The sequence below is a fragment of the Acomys minous genome, assembly GCF_964271855.1.
Source record: "Acomys minous genome assembly, chromosome: 14".
Classification (NCBI taxonomy): Eukaryota; Metazoa; Chordata; class Mammalia; order Rodentia; family Muridae; genus Acomys; species Acomys minous.
Genome location: NC_140496.1, coordinates 106050052 through 106073591, shown reverse-complemented (window position 1 = coordinate 106073591; position 23540 = coordinate 106050052). Strand labels below are relative to the sequence as shown.

Genomic DNA, 23540 nt, shown 5'->3' with positions numbered 1-23540 from the left:
ATTTGAAGTTTTGTGTGGGTGCACAAGGTAAATCTCAGTGTCCTCCTGATTCGCTCTACACGTATTTTTAGAGACAGGATCTGTTACTGAATGTGGAGCTGGCTTGTCTGGTTGCCACCAAAGCCTCTGGCTTCTGTTCTGTCTATGTGATGCTCTCACCTTCTCAACTCCCAGGCTCCAACTTTTCCAAACCTACTCTATTTGGGGTTCTTAAAATGCTTATACCTCCCTCCCAACTCACCTACACTAGATAGGAGAGAAAAGAGGTTAATGAGAACAGGAGAAGTAGACCTTGTTGGACTCAGTTCCTGGGAACAATTCCCCTGGCATAGTGGGCAGGATTTCAGCAGACCAGCAATTCCACCAAAGTTGCTGCTGGAGCCTAGAGCAGCAGCTGGAGCCTGGAGCAGCAGCTGGAGCCTGGAGCGGTTCTTTCTAGGAGCATCTTGGAGTAGAGCAATGAACAGCCAACCAATACCTCGTCCCAAAAAGCCCCCTCGTCCTGTTCTGGGCTCATATATGTATATATATGTGTATGTGTGTATGTATACATATATATACATATACAGACTCTCAGAGTCTGTACTGGGATGTTTTTCAGCTGGTAAAAACCAAGCCCTCACACGAGGTGGTTCCACCTTCAAGTGGATAACCATCACCTGTTCTCTCACAAGTCTGTTCCCCATCCCACACTTGGGATCAAAACAAAAACTTGTATACCTCCACTGCACCCAGGTTCTCTGTCTTCTTTCCCCTCTGTTCTGTGGCTGCTCCCACTGTACTGCGTAGGACCGAGCAGTCTTCTCAGAACGGTTCTTTTGTTTTATTCTCCTTTGTGGTGGAATTAAGGTGTGAACCACCATAGCAGGCTCCAGAGCGGAACATTTTCACTAAGATTTTTAAAGCAACTCTGTATTTTAGCGTATTTCCTTGCTTTTGTCTTTTGAGTGTCTTGCTGATGCTGTCCCTGTACACAGGTCAAGATGCCTTCTGACCTTCCCTCTTCTGGGGTTTGCATATAGAGCATAAAGCTGCTTTGCAGAGACCTTGGGTCCCCTGCTCTGTACTTCAAGCTGACATTTGTTGGTCTTTGGGGCACCATTCAGAGGTTTACTCATTTTTTAATAAATAGATAACACAAAAAATTTAAACTTTTTTCTTTGTTTTTAAAAATTATAGGATGATTTTAGGTCTATTTGATGTTTGTGTGGGTGTGCATGTGGAAACCGGAGGTTGGTGTTAAGTGACTCCTCTGTCAATCTCTATCTTGTTTTTTTTTATGTGTGTTAAGTATATGTGTTTACTCAGAGGCATGCCTTAATGTGGGCGTGTGTGTGTGTGTGTGTGTGTGTGTGTGTGTGTGTGTGTGTTAGACCATTGTGATGTACTGGTGCCTGTGCAGGCCTGTGTATAGACAGGTCTCTCTGACCCTACAGTGTATTACACTAGCTAAGCTAAGCTGACCAGTAAGCTTCAGACACAGGCTCTCCTGCCCCCACCTGTCAGGCCCTGAGGGCGTGGATGCACGTCACTGCATGTGGCTTTTTAAATTCATGTACCATGCTAAGGTTCTCATGCCTGCATAGCAAGCATGTTGTTGACTTACATTTTATTCTTTTTATTACTTTTTTTTTCTGACCCTGGGGTTTGGGGGGAACCCCCTAAAAGTCCTAATTTCCTGTGTCCCAGAACAAGGAACACAGAGACATAAGGATGGCACATCCTGTCACTATTATTAGAAAACAATACATGCAAGTGAAAGTGCACTAGCAGGAAGATAGCTAAGTGGGTTGTGGCAAGTTCTGTAGAAGGCGAGATTTCCCATGCCGCGTCATGGAGATTCGCATAATCTGGGCTCAGACGTCCTGTGACATTTGTCCTGTGTACAGCTTCATGGACCACGTCGTCCAAACATTTGAAAGCTGCCTCGGGGTGCAGGGCGGACCTCCCCCATCCCGGCTGTCCCTCCTTAGAACCCGAAACTCTGTGCAGCGAGGGAGGACTCCTCACTACCCAGCCCCTGCTTTAGGGCTGACATGCCGCCTGAAGCGGAAGAGGCTGGACATGACATGCTTCATGTGGAGACTAGTTACGGCCTTAAGAGGAAGAAGTGTCCCTGAAGTATTTATACACTGCAGACACCCGTCCCTCGGTGCAGAGCTCTCACTGCTTACTGGGTTATACACTGCAGACACCCGTCCCTCAGTGCAGAGCTGTCACTGCTCACTGGGTTATACACTGCAGACACCTGTCCCTCGGTGCAGAGCTCTCACTGCTCACTGGGTTATACACTGCAGACACCCGTCCCTCGGTGCAGAGCTCTTACTGGGTTATACACTGCAGACACCCGTCCCTCAGTGCAGAGCTCTCACTGGGTTATACACTGCAGACACCCGTCCCTCAGTGCAGAGCTCTTACTGGGTTATACACTGCAGACACCCGTCCCTCAGTGCAGAGCTCTTACTGGGTTATACACTGCAGACACCCGTCCCTCAGTGCAGAGCTCTCACTGCTCACTGGGTTATACACTGCAGACACCCGTCCCTCAGTGCAGAGCTCTTACTGGGTTATACACTGCAGACACCCGTCCCTCAGTGCAGAGCTCTTACTGGGTTATACACTGCAGACAACCGTCCCTCAGTGCAGAGCTCTCACTGGGTTATACACTGCAGACACCCGTCCCTCAGTGCAGAGCTCTCACTGGGTTATACACTGCAGACACCCGTCCCTCAGTGCAGAGCTCTTACTGGGTTATACACTGCAGACACCCGTCCCTCAGTGCAGAGCTCTCACTGCTCACTGGGTTATACACTGCAGACACCCGTCCCTCAGTGTAGAGCTCTCACTGCTCACTGGGTTATACACTGCAGACACCCGTCCCTCAGTGCAGAGCTCTTACTGGGTTATACACTGCAGACACCCGTCCCTCAGTGCAGAGCTCTCACTGGGTTATACACTGCAGACACCCGTCCCTCAGTGCAGAGCTCTCACTGGGTTATACACTGCAGACACCCGTCCCTCAGTGCAGAGCTCTCACTGGGTTATACACTGCAGACACCCGTCCCTTGGTGCAGAGCTCTCACTGGGTTATACACTGCAGACACCCGTCCCTCGGTGCAGAGCTCTTACTGGGTTATACACTGCAGACACCCGTCCCTCAGTGCAGAGCTCTTACTGGGTTATACACTGCAGACACCCGTCCCTCAGTGCAGAGCTCTCACTGGGTTATACACTGCAGACACCCGTCCCTCAGTGCAGAGCTCTCACTGCTCACTGGGTTATACACTGCAGACACCCGTCCCTCAGTGCAGAGCTGTCACTGCTCACTGGGTTATACACTGCAGACACCCGTCCCTCAGTGCAGAGCTCTCACTGGGTTATACACTGCAGACACCCGTCCCTCAGTGCAGAGCTCTTACTGGGTTATACACTGCAGACACCCGTCCCTCAGTGCAGAGCTCTTACTGGGTTATACACTGCAGACACCCGTCCCTCAGTGCAGAGCTCTTACTGGGTTATACACTGCAGACACCCGTCCCTCAGTGCAGAGCTCTCACTGCTCACTGGGTTATACAATGCAGACACCCGTCCCTCAGTGCAGAGCTCTCACTGGGTTATACACTGCAGACACCCGTCCCTCAGTGCAGAGCTCTTACTGGGTTATACACTGCAGACACCCGTCCCTCGGTGCAGAGCTCTTACTGGGTTATACACTGCAGACACCCGTCCCTCAGTGCAGAGCTCTCACTGGGTTATACACTGCAGACACCCGTCCCTCAGTGCAGAGCTCTCACTGGGTTATACACTGCAGACACCCGTCCCTCGGTGCAGAGCTCTCACTGGGTTATACACTGCAGACACCCGTCCCTCGGTGCAGAGCTCTTACTGGGTTATACACTGCAGACACCCGTCCCTCAGTGCAGAGCTCTTACTGGGTTATACACTGCAGACACCCGTCCCTCAGTGCAGAGCTCTCACTGGGTTATACACTGCAGACACCCGTCCCTCAGTGCAGAGCTCTCACTGCTCACTGGGTTATACACTGCAGACACCCGTCCCTCAGTGCAGAGCTGTCACTGCTCACTGGGTTATACACTGCAGACACCCGTCCCTCAGTGCAGAGCTCTCACTGGGTTATACACTGCAGACACCCGTCCCTCAGTGCAGAGCTCTTACTGGGTTATACACTGCAGACACCCGTCCCTCAGTGCAGAGCTCTTACTGGGTTATACACTGCAGACACCCGTCCCTCAGTGCAGAGCTCTTACTGGGTTATACACTGCAGACACCCGTCCCTCAGTGCAGAGCTCTCACTGCTCACTGGGTTATACAATGCAGACACCCGTCCCTCAGTGCAGAGCTCTCACTGGGTTATACACTGCAGACACCCGTCCCTCAGTGCAGAGCTCTTACTGGGTTATACACTGCAGACACCCGTCCCTCAGTGCAGAGCTCTCACTGGGTTATACACTGCAGACACCGTCCCTCGGTGCAGAGCTCTCACTGCTCACTGGGTTATACACTGCAGACACCCGTCCCTCAGTGCAGAGCCCTCACTGCTCACTGGGTTATACACTGCAGACACCCGTCCCTCAGTGCAGAGCTCTCACCGCTCACTGGGTTATACACTGCAGACACCCGTCCCTCGGTGCAGAGCTGTCACTGCTCACTGGGTTATACACTGCAGACACCCATCCCTCGGTGCAGAGCTCTCACTGCTCACTGGCCGGTTCCCAGCTCTGGACTGGCGCTCTTTCCTTCTCCGTTTTAGTGTAGCTATTGGCTGGCCTCTTAAACCTCCTCTCTGTATGTTACTCTGCACATTCTCCCTCCTTCCTTCCACCCCTTCCTCCCCCACCCCTGCCTGCTCACAGGCCTCCCTTGCAGAGCCTACCTGCTGTTTGACTTCTAACTCAGTCTGTAACTCAGACAACAGGCCTGTGCTCCTTGTACTTCAACTCCCCGCTGCTGGGCGGCCCAGCTTGCGGGCCTTGCTCTTTTTTTCTCAAAATGGCAAATTTGTCCTTTTCTTTCTTTCTTTAGAAAAAAAAAAGATTGAGTCATACTTTATGAACTGATTCATTTCCCTTGGCTCTTGAGTGGTATTAATGTTTTTAAACCTTTTCTTAAAAGCTGGATTAGACAATGCGGTGAGGTTTCCTATAACTTCTTCCCTGAGGGGAGGTCAGAAGAGAGAAAATTCCCCAGCCTTAGACCCCTGCCTCTGCCCAGGAGAGTGAGCTCAGGCTCTGTGTGGCAGTGACGAGCTCGCAGGCCAGGCTTGCTGCAAGGCCTGCAGCACAGGCAGAGCTGTGCACTGAGTAGTTAGTTACAGTTACCTTGTGTTTCCTAGATGCACAGTACGGTCCAGTTCTTGGTGGTAGCCACTGTGCACTCTCACAGGGAGAAACAGCTACAGCACAAGAGAGAGGCTGCTCTGTAGGACGGGCTTCAATTTGGATCCTTGGCGCCCCTGTAGAAGCCTCAGCTCTGGGGTGGTGGAGACAGACGAGTGGGCCCCTGAAGCTCATTGGCTAGCCTTCCTAGCTGGATCTGGGAACTTCAGGTTCAGGGAGACACCGGCCCCGCCCCGCCCCGCCCCCCCCCCCATCAAAAATAAGGTGCCCTAAACAGGATGCTTAGGCCACTTCCTCTAAGACTCAGGGACCATACAGCGGAGAGAGCAGAAGGACTGTAAGAGAAGAGCTGTGAGAAGCTATTGTCAGGGCATGACACAGCTGTCGCAAACATGACCCACGGCAGCTGTGGTTGCCTGCACTGAGCCTGCAGAGCCTGGGCCAGTCAACCATCGGTCATGGGTGGGGGCGGGGCTCAGGACCCCCTCCCTCCCCACTGACTTGTTGGCAGCCAGGTGATTCTGGGTAAGGGAGAGTTACTGCCTCCCATTATGTACTCAGTGTTGAATTCACACGGCTCCAACACATGCTACAAAGATGGTCCTGGTTAGATTCAGTGGGTGACAAAACCACAGGAGGGAAGGGAGCTGTGGAGAGGACGGCAGGTAAGAGAAGGGAGGTAAGAACAAACAGAACACACTAGACACGCGGACGAAATTGTCAAGAACAAAGTCATGGAGGAGGAGGGCAAGGAGGAGGAGGAGGAGGAGGGTAAAGATGATAAAGATACCTGCCACCAACTTCCAGCCTCTGCATATACATGCACACCTGCAAACACACATGCTTAGGAACACACACACACACTCACACACACATACACACACACACACACACACACACACATACACACACACACTCACACACACACACACATTCACACACACAGACACTACTTGCAAAAGAAATGCAGCAGAACAGTTAAATAGATTTATTTATACCCATCATCAGTCCTGTGATAAGGAAACGGCTTTGCACTAGGCAGGGAAGGGAAGGTGCTTTCTGTACTTCGGGTTCCTTTCAAAGCCTGACTATACCAGCATTTGCAGGGCAGGGGTGGGAGGCCAAGGCTGAAGCCGGTCTGGACTATTAAGGCAAACTTGTTACAAGAAAGAAAGAACCAAACAAGCCCCCTTCTGCCTTCATATAAAACGGGCTTCCTGGGCCTGATGTAGAGCAGCTACAGGAGATTTGTGTGGAGACTGTGAAACTGGCATCTCAGCAGATGGTTTTTCTTTAACGCAGATAATTTTTACATGCACTTGGATCAATAGATAAGAAGGTGACATTAAGATTTTCTGGTCTGGGCTGGAGAGATGGCTCAGCAGTTAAGAGTACTCCCTGCTCTTCCAGAGGTCCTGAGTTCAATCCCCGGCAACCACATGGTGGCTCACAACCATCTGTACTGGGATCTGATGCATGTAGGTAGAGCACTTGTATATATAAATAAATCTTTAAAAAAAAAAAAGATTTTATGGTTTGTATGCCTTTAATCCCAGAATTCAGGAGGCAGAGACCAGCTTGGTCTACAAAATGAGTCCAGGACAGCCAGGGCTACATAGAGAAACCCTGTCTCGAAAAACCAAAAACCAACCAAACAAAAACAAAACACCAATAAAAAAATTAAAAAAGAAAAGTAAAAGATTTTATGGTCTGTGCTGGACATGGTGACACGTAGTCTTAATGCAGTGATTGGAAGGCAGATGAGTTTGAGACCAGCCTGGTTGGTCTACACAGCGAGTGCTGGGCCAGCTCGGGATACACAGTAAACCTATCTCAAACAAACAAGGTGATTTGCTGGCTTCCAGGATGGCTCAGAGAACATGGGTGCTTGCTGCCAGGGCTAATACCTGAATTCAGTCCCTGGGGCCCCCATACTGTGAAGAGAGAATTAAAATCCCACAAAGTTGTCCTCCGAACCCACACGCACAAATCCACAGCCCATAAATAAACATAAGAAAAGTAAATGAATGAATTTGCAAGTGTTTCTTGATCTGTTTACCATGTACCTTTTGTGTTGCCTACAATCTGATTGGCCAGCTAAGCCTTCTTTCTGTGAAACAACTGGAGAGTAACACCATGTGCTTTCAGTATTGACTCTGAGCCAAAGCACCCTGGGAGCAGACCCCCAGCCCCCTCCCTGCCCGCTCTTCTCAGCACTGTGACTGAAGCTTGCCTGTTGAAGAGCCCAAGATAAAGAGCTTGACAGTAAACAGATCTGGTTGGGGGCATTTGGGATGTGAGTTAATTCCTGGCTTATCTGCTCCTGTTTCTGACGATTTGTGAGGCTCATTTATAGACTCAAATACCACAGATATCAAGCAGTAGATACACAGCAGTAGTCTACATAATTTTCTTTTTTACTTAATAAGTAAATAATTTTTAAAGTTTGAAATAAGTAGTATAAGTAGATGGTAGATTCAGAAATATTCTTTTTAGTCTCTATATATGTATATATGTTAAGTATGACAATTTTCATATATACCAAATCTACAATAAAAGTATGTTTATATCTTATAATATTAGACATTTTTGTTATCTTCATTATTTTGTTACCTTTCATAAATTTTGATTGAAACTTTTTAGTTGGTCTCAAAAACTGTGTGACTGGTAGAATATGGGATTGAAACCTGATGCCAAGGAATGACAGCTACGTTAGAAAGGAGCCTTCTGTTAGCATCGCATACTTGAGTGTGTCGCACAGTCACACTGGGATGTGCCAGTTCTAGCTTTGTAGTGTGTTGTGTGTCGTTAATAGCAAGTTGTTTTAGTAGTCATTTATTTTTAGGGAGTGAGATGAGCCACAGGCTTTAGTTGTGTCCTCATCTCTAAATATTCAGACTGAGAGTCACATAAAACACTCAGGAGTTAGTACTGGTTTCTTTTTCCATTCCTGTGGTACCAAGGATCAATGTACCCTGTCTACTTGACATTCCGGCCCTATAAGACCTTTGCTTCCACTGGTCAAAGTGTTTGTGTAGGATTTAATGCCAGCTAAAAAATAAACATGATTTATGATATATGGAGCTTGCTAATAGTTTGTGGACATTGTTTAATTGATAGTGCTTACATGAGTAAAGTTCTAGCCTATTAATCTATAGTTTCCTTTTGCAATTAATTAGGCTTTCAATGTTATATGCTTATTTTTTATAAAAGGATATATTGGAACATCAGTCTTAGAAGTAACTCTACAACCATGAGTGTGACCAGTGGTGGTGGTGGGTGTTTGGCTTGCGTTTTTTGTTGTTGGCGGTGGTGGGATTTTGTTGGTTTTTGTTTTGTTTTGTTTTGGCTAATGCAAAGGATTTTGAGATTCTTTTACACTGATGTGCAGAAACAAATTTAGACCTTAAAAGCAAACCAGGAAATTTTACAGTTCAGAAGAATTGCTGTGAAATATGCGTACTTTAGGTGTTAGGCCTCCATATGATCTAATGTTTGAATAGAATAAACTAAATAGCTTAGACCTAGAATATGTATTTTAAAAAACTTTTTTCTCCTGTGTGGTTTTTGTTATTGTTGTTTAGGTTGGTTTGTTTGTTTGTTGGGGGGGGGGGGGGTTGAGCTGGCCAAACAGCTCAGAGGGTAAAGTGTTGAGCCTAGCCACTTGGGATCACTAGAGCCCACATGGTGGAGAGGGAAAACTGAATCCCACATGTTGTCCTCTGACTTCCACTCACATGCCATGGCATACGTGCCCGTATACATACATACACTTAATAAATAAATGTAAAAAACATGTCTTGTGCATTCTGGCATTACAGGACTAGACCAGCACACATGGCCCAAACATACAATTTCTTTGTGTGTAGAAAGCGTGGCATAAAGGTGTCAGAGGAAAAAAATGCATCTCTTACTACAGTAGAACTTCAACTAGAGTCTAGTGTTTAACAACCAACACAGAAAACAGCATGCTGGAGTAAGCCTTACTCCATGTTTATTAAGTTCTGTGCAAACACTACAGGAAAAGCATGTGAATATTCTTTGGGCCACTCAAGAGAAGGCTTCATGGAAAGAATAAGTTGAAAACAGACAGTAGGTCTGTCAGGAAGAGCGCTGAGAAAAGGACATTGCTAGCAGAGAGAGCCACAGAATCAAGCTACAGAGGAGACCAGTTGGGGCAACAAGTGTTTTGTGGACACCATGTGCACACAGCAGTAAGCCTAAAAGGGCGGGCTACAGAAGTCTATCATGTGCACACAGCAGTAAGCCTAGATGGGCGGGCTACAGAAGTCTACCATGTGCACACAGCAGTAAGCCTAGAAGGGCGGGCTACAGAAGTCTATCATGTGCACACAGCAGTAAGCCTAGATGGGCAGGCCACAGAAGGCGTGAACTTTGTTTCTTCAGGCAAAAATGAGCTGTAGAAAATTATTTAGATGTCAAGTCAAATGCAAGTATTTGAGGAGCTTGTGGAAAGTTAGCTGGTACAATTTCAATATTTTATCTTTTCTTGTAGCTTCTTTTTTGTAGAGGTGCTTGTGTCTCTTTGAGTTTTGTATTTTGAGTTGATAAGAGTTCCTCTATGGGAAAATAAATATTTTTCTACTCTGATACTGAGTACGCAAATCTCTCTGGTAGTAAACAAAAAAAAAAAAAAAAAACTTTAAAATGGGCCCTCCTGCCCAGGGAGAGATAATTCTCTGGGACACTGCAGGAGCTTGGGTGCAAACAGAAAGACCTCTGACTTCCCCGAGCAGAGCTGATGCCGTGAGACTGGTATCAGTCTATTGCTGCAGCATCACCACGGCAGGCAGATAGCTTCCCCGAGGCTGTATTTTTAGGGAGTGGTCTGAACTTCAGGCTTCAGTTATGTACTCAGGTCGCTAAATATACAGAGCACAAATTACACAGCACTTGAGAAATGTGGTTAGTAATTCCCCTGCAGGGTTATGCCTGATGGTTTCAATTTCAGGGGCATAATAATACCACAAGATGAAGCCGAACTGGTGTCATTTCTGCAGGTCAAAACAGGTTCAGAGATGACCAATACAGTCACAGTTGCTGTGAGTTCCAGAAACAAACGGGGTGCCTGATGCTTGCCTTTGTCTCTTAATCCAAATTACATTTCCATAGCTGTGATTAATCTGTCAAGGGCTTCACCCAGCCATATAAGGCCTTTGTAGTGTTAGGAAAAGGCCCACATAAGGCTAAGCATCACCTTTCTCCAGGAAGAAGTTGGTCTGACATTTGGACCACTTTTCTGTCCTCCCATGTCCCTTTGGTGAGGGCCTTTATAGTATAAAGACCAGGTGAACCTATTGGCCCTGTTAAATCTGTAACTCCTTAACTACAAACTCATTCTTTTTTTCAATAATTTATTTTTGTTTTATGTGCATTTGTGTTTTGCCTGCATGCGTGTCTGTGTGAGAGTGTCAGATCTGGAACTGGAGTTACAGACAGTTGTGGGCTACCATGTGGGTGCTGGGAACCGAACTTAAGTCCTTTGGAAGAGCAGCCAGCACTCTTAACCTCTGAGCCATCCCTCCAGCTCCCGCAAACTCATTCTTAATTATATTTCAAGTCATTTTCTTTTTTTTTTTCCCAAGTCATTTTCTTAAAGAAAGAGAGAGAATGCTACTACCTAAACAGTGGGTGTCCCCTTTTCCCTATGTCACCCAGTTTGTATTGGCAGCTGTATTTCCTAGTTAGGAAGCACAATTGTTCTGTTGGGTCTTTGCTGTGTATGGACGTTTTGATGAATAGGGACAGCCAGACACAACTGCTGTGACAATCTGTTCTTGTGCTGTGCCATAGTGGCAAGCTGTTCGTGCCATCATCTCGTGTAAAGTAAAGCCATAGAGGGCAGAACATCCAGGCTGGTGGGTCTCAGGGCTACTCTTTCCAGTAGAGACCCATTGAAGGGTAAATCAGGAAAGTATTTCATAACTCAGTCTTAACCTTTCTGAAATTGTGTTTGGCTTGTGAATTTAACTCTGTTCTTTCTCTCAAACTATATATTTAGCATCTTACCACTATATATTTAGCATCTTACCACTATATATTTAGCATCTTACCACCAGGGTGCAGCATGGGGAAGGGGTTACAATATGGGTGGCAGATTGTCAGGAATAAGAGGATGGGTGTGGTAGCAGAGGCTGGCCTTGTCTATACAGTGAGTTCTATGCCAGCCTACGCCAACCAGGGCTACATAGTGAGACCCTGTCTCAAAACAAACAACAAACCCTCACACACACACACAACCTTCCGCAAAAGAGCTACAGGAGTTTCCTAGACTCTTGATAATTCAAACTAAAGACTACAAAATAGCTGTTGGCAGCAGGAACTTGTCCATTTTCAGTAAAACTGTAAAAGGGACGAGGTTCCAAGTTGTAGATAAGCCTGTAAAACTCCTCTGAGACCAGCAGTGGTCACATGACAAGGAGACACTAGGCAGGCTCCGTCTTCTCACTGCATTATAAAGCCTACGTGGACAGCGTGGGGTTATAAAAGAAGAGAGGCACGCCTGGAATCCCCACTAGAGTATGCAGAGGCTAAAATAGACCCAGTGCCTTCTCAGCAACAGAAATAGAATGTGTCTGGAGACAGCAGGCCCGAGACACCAAACCCGCTTGGCTGGATCTAAGGAAATAAAGCAAGGCCTGGGGCCAGGGACAAGGCTGAACTGGCTTCTAGTTTTCTTTTCCTTTTCTCCCAAAAAAAAAAAAAAAAAAAAAAAAAAGCAAAAGCAAATCCTTTGGAAAAATCTTAAGTAACACATTAATGATTAGTGAGTTACGAAGCTGTGAAAGGAGAAGGCTTGAATGCAGTCACATTTTTGGCCCACAGCATGATAATTAAGCTAAAGTTACACATCGCAGTGTCATTGCTGTCCAAAGAACATTGTCAGGGTCTCGGTGTGAACCTTTCAAGTTCCAGGTGACAAGAAGGCAGAAAACATTTTAAGACATGTTTAGATTTTTTTTTTTTTAAAGATTACTAATCAACTAACCCAACAAAAACAGAGAGCCAATGTAGCGACTGGGTAGACTGTCATTAACATGTATTCATCACTTGTGGGCAGCTGTGAGGACTCCTGAGTGTGTTTACACTCATGAAAGGGCAAAAGCTGTATATTTCAGGCTTATATATTAGTTTCTTGTGGTTAATTTCTCAGTATTGGAAACATCAGAGATGTAACAGGCTCTGAAACACATTAAAGTCTTTTTTTTTAAAACTATATTAACTATATTCCCATCTATTTATGTTAAAGTTTTATTATAGACAAAATGACCCAAGTGAGATTAATGCTAGGCCTGTTAGCCATGGCTCTCATGCCTTGGTGATTACCAGCTCGCAACAACAAATAAGGAATAGTAGTTTACATGAGCCAATATTGTTGCTTTTAATGTCCGTGGCACCCTTGAGAACTGTGTGAGTTGTTGGAGGGACAAAGAGGAAAGTGTTCCCCGCTAATGTTAGTGCTTCCAGCACACAGATTAGTTTATTCTTCTATTGCTTAGGCAGTAGTTGCTGAAAAGTAGTTTAATAAATAGTACGCAATTGTGGATTGCTAACTTTGGGTATTTATATGCATTAACATTTAATTCTTGTGCTTTTAGAGGTAGATTTTACTCCTGTGTTTATGTGAGCTCTCTGAGAAACCCTCCCAAAGTTACATGGCTAATGAGTAACAGGGTCCTGACATTAATGCAAGCTGTCTGGCTTCAACTCAGAATCTTCACCCCTCAACACTACCTCAGTAAAGACGATTTGGGCCGGGCGTGGTGCCCACGCCTTTAATCCCAGCATTCGGGAGATCAATGTGAGGGTCGAGGCCAGCCTGGTCTACAAAGTGAGTCTAGGACAGCCAAGGCTATACAGAGAAACCCTGTCTCAAAAAACAAAACAAAACAAAACAAAAACAAAAAAAGACAATTTGGGAGGACATTTGAAGGCAGTGGCACTTGAGTGGATCAATAAGACTGTGTTTTCCAGGTGTGGGCAGGGGAGCAGGGAGCAGTACTTGTGTAGAACCACTGCAGAGGAAACCGGAGGCTTTTGAAGGAATGCAGATGCCCACGTGGAAGACACAGTGGCAAATGCACCCGCGCTCACGATGTGCTATGCACTGGACCTCTACAGATCTCATGTAAGCCTTAGCATGAGTCTGAAGTTTGTGTTGCTGCTTCACCTGGTCTGGATTCTAAGTAGCAAGCTGAGGCTCGCCAGAGGGCCTGCGCTGCTGCCTCCAAAGCTCAAGCTTCGCCACTGAGGCTGCTGTGCGGGGCTGCCAACTCATGCTGAGGGAGCTGTGCTTGCTTTTAGTAATTAGTGGAAAGTAATGGCAAATCGGTGGGACACAGGTGACTGTGGAAGGTTTTGAAAGCCAGAGAGGTATTTGGTTAGAAATGGCTCCAACTCAATATGAGAACAGTAATAGCACCCACCTCAGAGTAAGTGTGGAATGAAATGGGATAACGTGTTGAAGCATGTAACTCGGTGTCTGGAGAACAGTGAGCACAAAATAAATATTTATTTTAATTTCACACTTTTGTTATCTTTTGTTCTGTGATTCTCCTTAATAATATTTCCTTTGCTTTCTCTAAGTAGTCCCACTTAAAGTCGGTGTGAGTGCCTGCATCTGCAAATCATAGCAAATGGTACTGTCCTAGCTACACGGGAGACTGTGACTGCACCTCACAATGAGTAAATAGATAACACATACCCTTCCCACTTACAGCCCTTGGCGCATCACTGACAGGTGCTTCTGGGTTTGTGCCGTCACCCCTGCTGTTAGGTCAAGCGTGCAGGAAAGGTATTCTCGGTTTGCTTTCACACTTACTTAGGTCATCTGGTGCTTTAATGCTTTTGTCTTCACTCTTTCTAGATACTTCCTCAGTCACACAGTGCAGTTCATGTTCAGTGTTGGTCGGCTTTATGGGCAGCACTAGAACACAGACACATTCTTTATCTTGTCCCTTCTCTGAAACATCTTTCTGCTCGCAGGCATTTGAAGCCAAAGTATTTTCTTTTCTTTACTAATAAATAACCCTAACGGGTATTTAACTTTTTGAGATTATGATACGACATTGTCACCTACAAATGGGTAGGGCCACACTTATAACGATTCCGGGATGCATGTGGCCTGCAGGCAGCGTATTAAACAGCCCTCCAGAGGAAAGTGCAAACCAACAATGTACATTGATTTATCATAGATTCTGAGAATCATGCAGATCAAAACAAAACATCACCACCTCCTCATCCGTTTTACCCCCAGTCGTTTCGCTCTACTCACCTACAGACCTCACCACTGTCCTGATGGTGTTCATGCAGGTGGCTTGGAGCTTGCAGCATAGGTTAACAACTGTAGCAGGAAGCCCTGCCGTCGTCGTTGTTTCTTTTGTCTGTTTTTGAGCTGTTTCTGTTGTGTGCTGCTATTGTTACAACACGTTTCTATGTAGGTCAGGCTGGCTGCAATGTGCTGTGTAGCCGAGGATGACCCTGACTCCTGATTCTGGTACCTCTGCCTCCCAGATGACAGACAGTTGTGTTTCATGTGCGTGAGGTCATGCATATGATTCTTCCCTTAGTGTGTTGTGATGCTTGTCTGATTCTCTGCATAAAGCAACACTTCATCTTTGCTGTATAATATTTTGTCATGTCAAGTGCTAGTTGCTATGTTCCTGAGAGACAGCTTTCCCCACACTGTCTACTAGGAACAGTGTTGTATAAACATCCTTAAGCCTATAAGCGTGCATTTATATAAAACACATCTGCTTTCAACCTGCTAGGTCAGAGAGGAGGTCGTGTCAAACTTTATTTTTTTAACAATGTCTCTCTGTATAGCTTTGGCTGTTCAGAACTCGTCTGTAGACCAGGCTGGCCTTGAACTTACAGAGCTCCACCTGCCTCTGCCTATGCCTCTGCCTCCAGAGGCTGGGACTAAAGCCGCCACCCCAGCTTAATTTTTTCTTGATATTTATATTTATTTTTATTTTATGTGTCTGAGTGTTCTGCCTGTATGTATGTGTATGTGTACCACATGTGTGCGGCGCTCTCAGAGGCCAGAAGAGGGCTTTAGATCCTGTGATGGATACTTTTATGCCAACTTAACACAAGCTAAAGTCACCTAAGAGGAGAGAACTTCTGCTAAGACAATGTCTTCATAAGATCAGGCCCTAGGGAAGCCTGTAGGCCATTTTCTTAGTCAGTGATTGATGGGGGAGGGCCCAGCACATTGTGGCTGGTGCTATCCCTGGCTGGTGGTCCTGGGTTCTATAAGAAAGCAGGCTGAAGCCAGGAGTGGTGGTGCATGCCTTTAATCCCAGCACTTGGGAGGCAGAGGCAGGCAGATCTCTGTAAGTTCAAGACCAGCCTGGCCTACAGAGAGTTCCAGAATAGCCACGGATATTATACTGAGAAACCCTGTCTTGAAAAACAGAAACAAAACAAAACCAAGAAAGCAGGCTGAACAAGCCATGATGAGCAAGCCAGGGAGCTGCGCCCCTCCATGGCCTCTGCCCCGGCTCCTGCCTCCTGGTTCCTGCCCTGTTCGAGTTCCTGTCCTGGCTTCCTTCAGTGATGACGAGTGCTGGGGAAGTGTAAGCCCATAAGCCCTTTCTTCTCCAAGTTGCTTTGGTCATGGGTTTTGATCAAAGCAGTAAAAAGCCTACCATCTTCTAAGGAAAATTTAGCAGTTTCTGAAAGATGAAAGCTTTAGTTTTCAAGTTCTCAAGCTATCCTTGTGTCTTGGTAGAACAATCAAGAGTTGAGACTCCAGGGCTAGAGAGGTGGCTTATTGGCTAAGAGTACTGGCTGCTCTTCCAGAGATCTGGGGTTCAGTTCCCAGCAACCACATGGCAGGTCGCAGCTCTCTAGAGGATCCTACATCCTCATACAGACATATATTCAGGCAAAACACCAGTACACATAAAGTAAAAATAACTAACTAGATAAATAAAGAGTTGAGACTCTTTTGGAACAAGTTGTCCGTTTTAATTGAGTGAGATGGGGCGTTGCCCAGCTTTCCTCTTTATACTTTTTATTGGCTCACCCAAGAAACAGATGTGTTATTTCCCTCCATCATCATTAAAGTGCCATTCAGGAATTACAACAGTCGCTGAAATAAGAGGCATGGTCTGTGCTTTTCTGTTGCATAGAAATACACTAATGATTAAGTCACCAATAATTTGTCAGTATTGCATTAAGGAAAGAAATCAGAGCACTTCCCTGTGGTGTCGTTTAACCAAGAGCAAGGCCAGATCTGAATCCTCAACTTCATCCTCCCCTGTCTTCCATCCTGTGCCTGCTCTACAGGCTGAATGTGTGCCTGCCTGAAGGCTGACTTGTCAGTCACTGTGTCTGTGTGTCTATGTCTGTGTGTCTGTCCCTAAAAGGGGCCTTTGTTCTGTATCTGTTGAACAGCACAGAAAACACCACATGAGGAAGGACTGAGAGAGATAGCTTATAGAGATCCTCGTCACAGTTTTACAAGGGCCCCATTTGTCGTGGGTCCTTTATCAGGCTGCTTTCAGCCTGTTTGCTGTTTCCAGCAGATGACTGTCACAAAGCTCATGGTTGCTCTGGGTCAGGGGCAGGGAGAGTCATGGTGTAGGATTGCAGCTCTGTGTTAGCCTAAGTTTAAAAGTCACTTACATGGGGGTCCAAGTCAGGTCCACTTGATTGTTACGTGTTCTCTGCAAAGCAGGTTAAACACATAGGCCGGGCACACAGTTGGACAGCAGTTTTAAGTCTTAAGTGGCCCTCTGGCCATGAGGTCTAGCCAAGGCTCCCGTCTGTTAGAATGTAAGAGATAGTTTCATCATATTGCATTGCCACAGCAGGGCTGGATGCAATGAGTAAGTAATTACTGTCCCTCTGGAATTAAGTCACTTTTGTTAGTTTTTCTCTTTTTTTAAATAAAGAACAACCATAGTAGTTGGTCTAGATGATACTGAATGGCTAGTTACTCCCAACTGAAGCCAAACAGACTTAAGAGCTCCTGTGTGACATGTGCGGTAAAGGAATTCTAGATAAACGGGACAGACTGAGAATGACAACAGGCATATGGGGCTTAGTTAACAGGCTGCATTTAACCCCGCTTAAAGCTGCCGCGGCATAGCATTGTCTCAAGGTGTGCGTGCGTGCGTGCGTGCGTGCGTGCGTGCGTGCGTGCGTGTGTCAGTAGGCATGTATGCATGTGTTTGTGTGTACATTTTTAAATGTCTTATATGTACTGAAATGAAAATTATGGGAATTTCTCACATTACTGAGTGTTCAAAGATACTATTTGCCAGCTATGAAACTATTTATAAAAGTGTAAAGCAGCTGAACTGTGAGGATGGCTCAGCAGTTGTAAGTGCTTACTGCTCTCACAGAGGACATGGGTGTGGCACCCAGCACACACTCAGTGTTCCATTTCCTGGAAATGGACACCATCTGCTAACCTTCGTGGTCACCCACATGTACAGAGTTCACATACATTTATTCAGGCACATACATAAAGGAAAATAAGGGATATAAAATTTTAATTTTAAGGCAATTGGCTTATTTTCTAGTTGGTAGAATACTGTGAACCTCTGAGGTTTTGTTGGTGTGGTGTGGTTTGCTAGCTTGTTTACTGGTTATGCAGAGAATGCAGGCTCTGGGCCCTGTGAGTAGTGCCACACAAGTATTTCACACTGAACTACATCTCCAGTCATATTTTAAAATAGAATAATTTATTCTAGGTTTATAATGGTCATTTATTAGAAGAATTTTCTTTCCTTATTTTTTTGAGATGGGGCCTGGCTGTGTTGCCTGTTTTAGCTTTGAACTTGTGGGTTAACCTAGCATCCTGCCTCCTGATTAACTGGGGCCATGTCATGTACTACAAGGCCTGCCTTGGTAGAATCTCAGGCTGAGAAGTTCAGTGCTTTCAAACGACTGATACAAGCCTAATAGGAAACAATTATCATTTAAATTTTAGAAGGTAAACAGTTAAAGTGTAAAATCTGGTCCCAGCAAGCATGGAGTAAGACCTGATGTGCTGCGCATGTGGGGTTCCCCACGTAGCTGCCCGAGGACTTGGCACTGCATCGTCCCTGCTGTTGTACAGAGCTTAGTACATAACTGGTTGCACAACTTTTGAATTTAAACTAAGTTAATTGGGTGTGGAGTTTCCATCCTGGTGGAGCCACAAAAGGCTGTTCTGACACATAGGGTTCTCAAGAAAATCTGAGAGATCTCTGTAAAGTTAATGGCATTTATTTATGGAAGGATTAAAAAATCTGAATAAGTGAAAATAAGAAAATTTTATTACTTCTTAATAAAGGGGATAAAACGTTTGTCATGTTTAACAGATTGGGGTGTTTTGTTTAGGAGGGGTTTGAGACAGAGTTTCTATGTGTCGCCTTGGCTGTCCTGGACTCGATTTGTAGACCAGGCTGGCCTCGAACTCACAGCGATCCGCCTGCCTCTGCCTCCTGAGTATCTGGATTTTAAGTAAGAAGAATAAACATGAACGTTGATATTTGATCCTCACTGGCTGTTCAGCTTGTTAAAGTCAGTGCTGAGCTTTGAAGAAGACACAAATAACTTCAAAGTTGCTTTCATTGATCACCTTGCAGTCGATGATTAGCCAGAGATTTTGTGTTAATAACTTGAATAAATCCAAGTGTGCTGACACATGCCTTTTTGGTATTTTGAAAGTTTCACTTTGTAGCTGCCTGGTTTTGAAGTAGTGATTCTTCTTCTTTGCCTCTTCAGCATGTCCTAAAGGCACAGGCGACAACCTTCTCGGCGCATGTAATCTTTGCTCAAGAGGAAGAGGCAGGTGGATCTCTGTTAGTAGAGATCCTGGTCCGTATAGTGAGTTCTAGGACCGCTCAGACTACATAGTGAAACCCTGTCTCAAAAAAATGTTTTTTTGCCAGGTGTGGTGGCGCACGCCTTTAATCCCAGCACTCGGAGGCAGAGACAGGCAGATCACTGTGAGTTCAAGGCCAGACTAGTCTACAAAGGGAGTCCAGAGCAGCCAAGCTACACAGAGAAACCCTTTGTTGAAAAGCCAAAATAAAATAAAATAAAAAATAATAAATAAAAAATGTAGTCTGCTTTTTATAGCACTTTCTCCCATATCGTGGCAATATGCCAACAGTAGAAGCATTGCAAGAATTTTGTCCAATCGTAGCCACTATAGTTTGCTACTGTTTTCCCTTGGGCTCAGACTGTCTGACTAAAGAGTTAAGGTAAAATCACCCCATATAGAGTGAACATGGCAGAGACAAAGCATAATAATTTTGGACCCTTGTCACTTTTAAGATAAAGACACAGATGTGGGCATGAAGGAGACTATGGATGACTTTGGCCTGCAAGACACCCTGAACATTGACTCAGCAGATCTCTTGGCTTCAGCAACAGAGGTAAGACAGCTTATGTTCGTGTGATGTAGTTTACCATTGCACTGCAGTCCAGGCCAGCTGCCGTGTGTGTGTGTGTGTGTGTGTGTGTGTGTGTGTGTGTGTGTGTTGCCTGCATGTCTACCTATGCATCACATATGTACCTGGTGCCCACAGAGGACAGCAGAAGAGGGAATCAGGTGCTCTGCAACTGAAGTTAAAATGGTTGTGCACCACCATGTGAGAGCTTGGAACAGACCCCAGGCCCTCCGTATAAGCAGCCAGTGCTCATGAACTGAGCCATCTCTATAACCCTGTCTGCTGTAATTTTATTCCTCACTTTTGCCGGAGGCGGTCTCACTCCAGAGCCTGTGCTGGCCTCACGCTCCAGTTCTCCTTCCTCCCCTCCTGAGGGCTGGCATTACCGGCGGCAGCCTAGCAACACTTTCTTCTAGAGTCTGGAGAGGTGACTGAGCACTTGCAGCCCTGGCTGCTCTCCCTGGAGACTCGGGCTCCATTCCCAACACCGGCATGGACCCACAGCCGTGGAAAGTTTGAGGTCAGCTGGGATAGTGACCTTCTGTCTCCTAGCAACCAAACAAATGCACATCCTCATGGAGATACTATAAAATACACCCCTAAACATGTACAATTTGGTGTTTTTAGTATTTTCATAATTGTGCTAACAATGCTACTTTCTAATTCAATTTTTTACAGAATTGAAAGAGGGTTTCACCACGTAGTCTAGGCTGGCCTTGAACTGAGTCTTCCAGTCTCAGCCTCCTGCATGCTAGTGCTGTGGGGCTGCAGGCATGTACCACCCGACAGCTTCCAAAACATGCTGTTTCTCATTGCTAGGTATTGAACCAAGAAGCTTATTGGGCCTGCTTATTACCGGGTCTGTGTGTGAGGAGTGTGAGACACAACCCCCAACTGAAATATCTCCCCTCAGCATGGATGGTGACTTGATCCCCTCTTTGGTTGACCTTCTTTTTTGTATGCCCTAGAACTCTCTGAGACCACATATAGCTGGTACAGAATAACATCCAGCAGGGAGAGGAGTCCAGGGAGGAATTCCTGGAATCTTCCAGGACGGTTGACTCTTCATTCAGTCCCCTTGAGGGCACATCAACAGGTCTGGTCCTGTTGAGGATCTGTGGTGTGTAATTACACCTTCTCTGATTAAGATGGTAATAGTTTTTACACTCAAAGACGGCAGTCCTCGAGTCCGTTAGAAAGAATTTGCACTACAGGTTCAACATCCCTGCCCTGAAATGTTTGAGACCAGTAATGTTATAGACTTTGTGTGTGTGTGTGTATACATGTATGTACATACATATTTTTACATATGGATTTTTTTCATAATGACATATCTGGGAATGGAGAACAAGTCTAGACACAAAGTTCATTTATATTGGCGCTAGAGAGATGGCCTAGCATTTGTTATTCTTGTAAGAGACCGATGTTTGGTTTCCAGCACCCACATGGCAGTTCACAACCATCCGTAGGCACGTGCGGTGCATATATACACATGTAGGCAAAACATTAATACGTGTAAAATAAATAAATCTGTTTTCATATAGCCTGAAGGTATTATCTTGTACTTTGGCTGCAACCCTTACAAGGTAAGGCATGGAATTTTCCACCCATGAAAACATATCTAGACATAGGTTTCAAATCATGCAGCATTCTGGGTGGAGTTTCCTCAGCTGTGTGGTAAGTGCTAAGTTATGTTAGTGACGGGAGATGCCAACAAGCTGCCATTTCCCAGCCAGTGAGTGCTACAGGCTTGAGGTCAGACCTAACCTGGTTTTTCTCTGTGGCCAGACGTAATGTCCTAACTAATGTTAGTATGACGCTAAGGAAGCCCTAGCCAGTCTTTGCTAAGCTGCTGAGTTTGCAAACGTTTTCTCCCTGCTCGCAGGGCCCCACCCATCAGCCTTCAGCCTTCAGCCTTTTACATTTTGTAATAGTTAGACATTTTGTTTCTTTTTTGCTCTTTCTCTCTGGCTTTAATCATCTTGGCCAGTTTCCAGGGTAGCACCGCCTCTGTTGGAGGCCGGGAGACGATGGCTAAAGCTCTGTGGTGAGGGAGCCATATGCTCCTTTGCAGCTGCCCCACAACATTTGAGTTCCCCTGGCTTCAGACATCTTTACAGCAGCTTGAGGCCTGAGCAGTGACTTCTGCTTCTTTCTCTGAGTTTGTCACAATTTCAGACAGACCTTGGTGGTTATGTTGTCTTATTTATTTATTTATGTCTACTGTAAACTGTTGAGAAGCTTAAACTCCACAATCCCTAGCACAAGAAAACTCACTGGTTTGAGCTACATGCAAAAGTGGGTATCAGAGAACCGCTTGAGGAACTTGGTTCTCTCCTCTGGGTCCCGGGACTTGATCTTAGGTTCTCAGACTCGATGCAGGTACCTTTACCCGCTGGCGATCTCTCTGGCCACATCAGTATTGGCCTAAATGCTAGTGGGGCTATGACAATGGCTGTGGCATTTTAGATAAGGCAGAGAGAGAGTGTAGTCTGATTGAGAGCGTGAGGGCTGAGGCTGAGACTCAGACCGCCCACGACACAAGCATGAGCCCCAACACCTACGTCATAGCGGGGCGCACAGGCTAGCACCTGTTACCCCTGCTCAGCCAGCTCTGCTAACTCAGCAATTCTAGGTTTAGTGAAAGATCCTGTCTTTAACAAATAGGGGGAAATGATCAAGGTAGACAGCAGACGTCAACCTTCAGGGTCCACACACACACTCAGTACAAAGAGCCTCAGCTCTGGGATATCACGTCTGGATTTGAGTTTAATACTTTGCTCGTAGGACTTACAGCACATTTCCTGTTAGTATTTGTCTGCTCTTCGCCTCTGCCTGTATGTTGCATTAGTAGTCTCACTGAACTTACGGTCTGATATAAGGAGCAAACGGGATCATTTACGTTAAAGCATCTAACACAGCGCCGGCTGCGTGTAACACACAAAAGCTACAGCCTGCAGACGCATGAAAAACTGAAAAGCTCCTCCAGAAAACAATGAGGATATTTTGGCATAAATTGTCAAAGACAAAAATTCAAGAACTCTGAGAGGACTTTGAAAAGTCCATATAGCATTTACTCAGACAGTAGCAGAGTCTCAAGAGCAGCACTGAGCTGTGTAGTTTTTCATTTGTTCAGTTCTCTCTCTACGGGAGTTTGAAAAGCCAAGTCATGTAGTGTAGTCGCTGCACCATCTTTTTGGCCACCACAGGAAAGAAGTTAATAGTGCCAGCACTTCCCAAAAGGTCTGTCCCTCAACAGTTGTAAGAATTTGACCTGTGTGGCAGCTTCCACAAGCTGGGTTCTCAGCATTTGTCTTTGTTTGGTTTGGAATTTTTGTGGCATGGTCTCATTATATACTTCTGGCTGGCCTGAAACTCCCTATGTAGACCAGGGTGGCCTTGAACTTACCAAGGCCTACTATGCTCAACAACACCAAAAAAAAAAAAAAAAAAAAAAAAGATATTTTGTATCCGATTTTTAAAAGGCTTACATTTCAACTACATACAGTTAAATATTAAATAGGTAAGTGGCCTAATGTAAAAATGGGCAAAGGAAGCAATAGACATTTCTCCAAAGAGAATAGACAAATGGCTAATAAGATTAAAAGTTGCTTTATATCATCAGTCATTTTGGGATACAAATCAATTCTCATCTGCTGTAGTTGTTATAATAAAGGTAGAAAATAGCAGTTGTTATGAAAAGATGTGTGACCATTGCTAGTGGCACTGGAATGTGGGTAGTAGCTTTGCAAAACAGCCCTGCATT

General features: G+C 45.5%; 1 protein-coding gene across 3 annotated transcripts in view; it reads left to right on the top strand.

Moving 5' to 3' along the window:
- Window positions 1-23540, top strand: part of MIGA1 (mitoguardin 1) — a 61653-nt gene that overhangs the window by 19773 nt on the left and 18340 nt on the right. For all 3 annotated transcript variants that reach the window (XM_084755773.1, XM_084755774.1, XM_084755775.1), the window contains exon 8: window positions 19659-19759. In XM_084755773.1, coding sequence (XP_084611899.1) covers window positions 19659-19759 — 101 coding nt within the window. The remainder of the gene's footprint in view (window positions 1-19658; window positions 19760-23540) is intronic.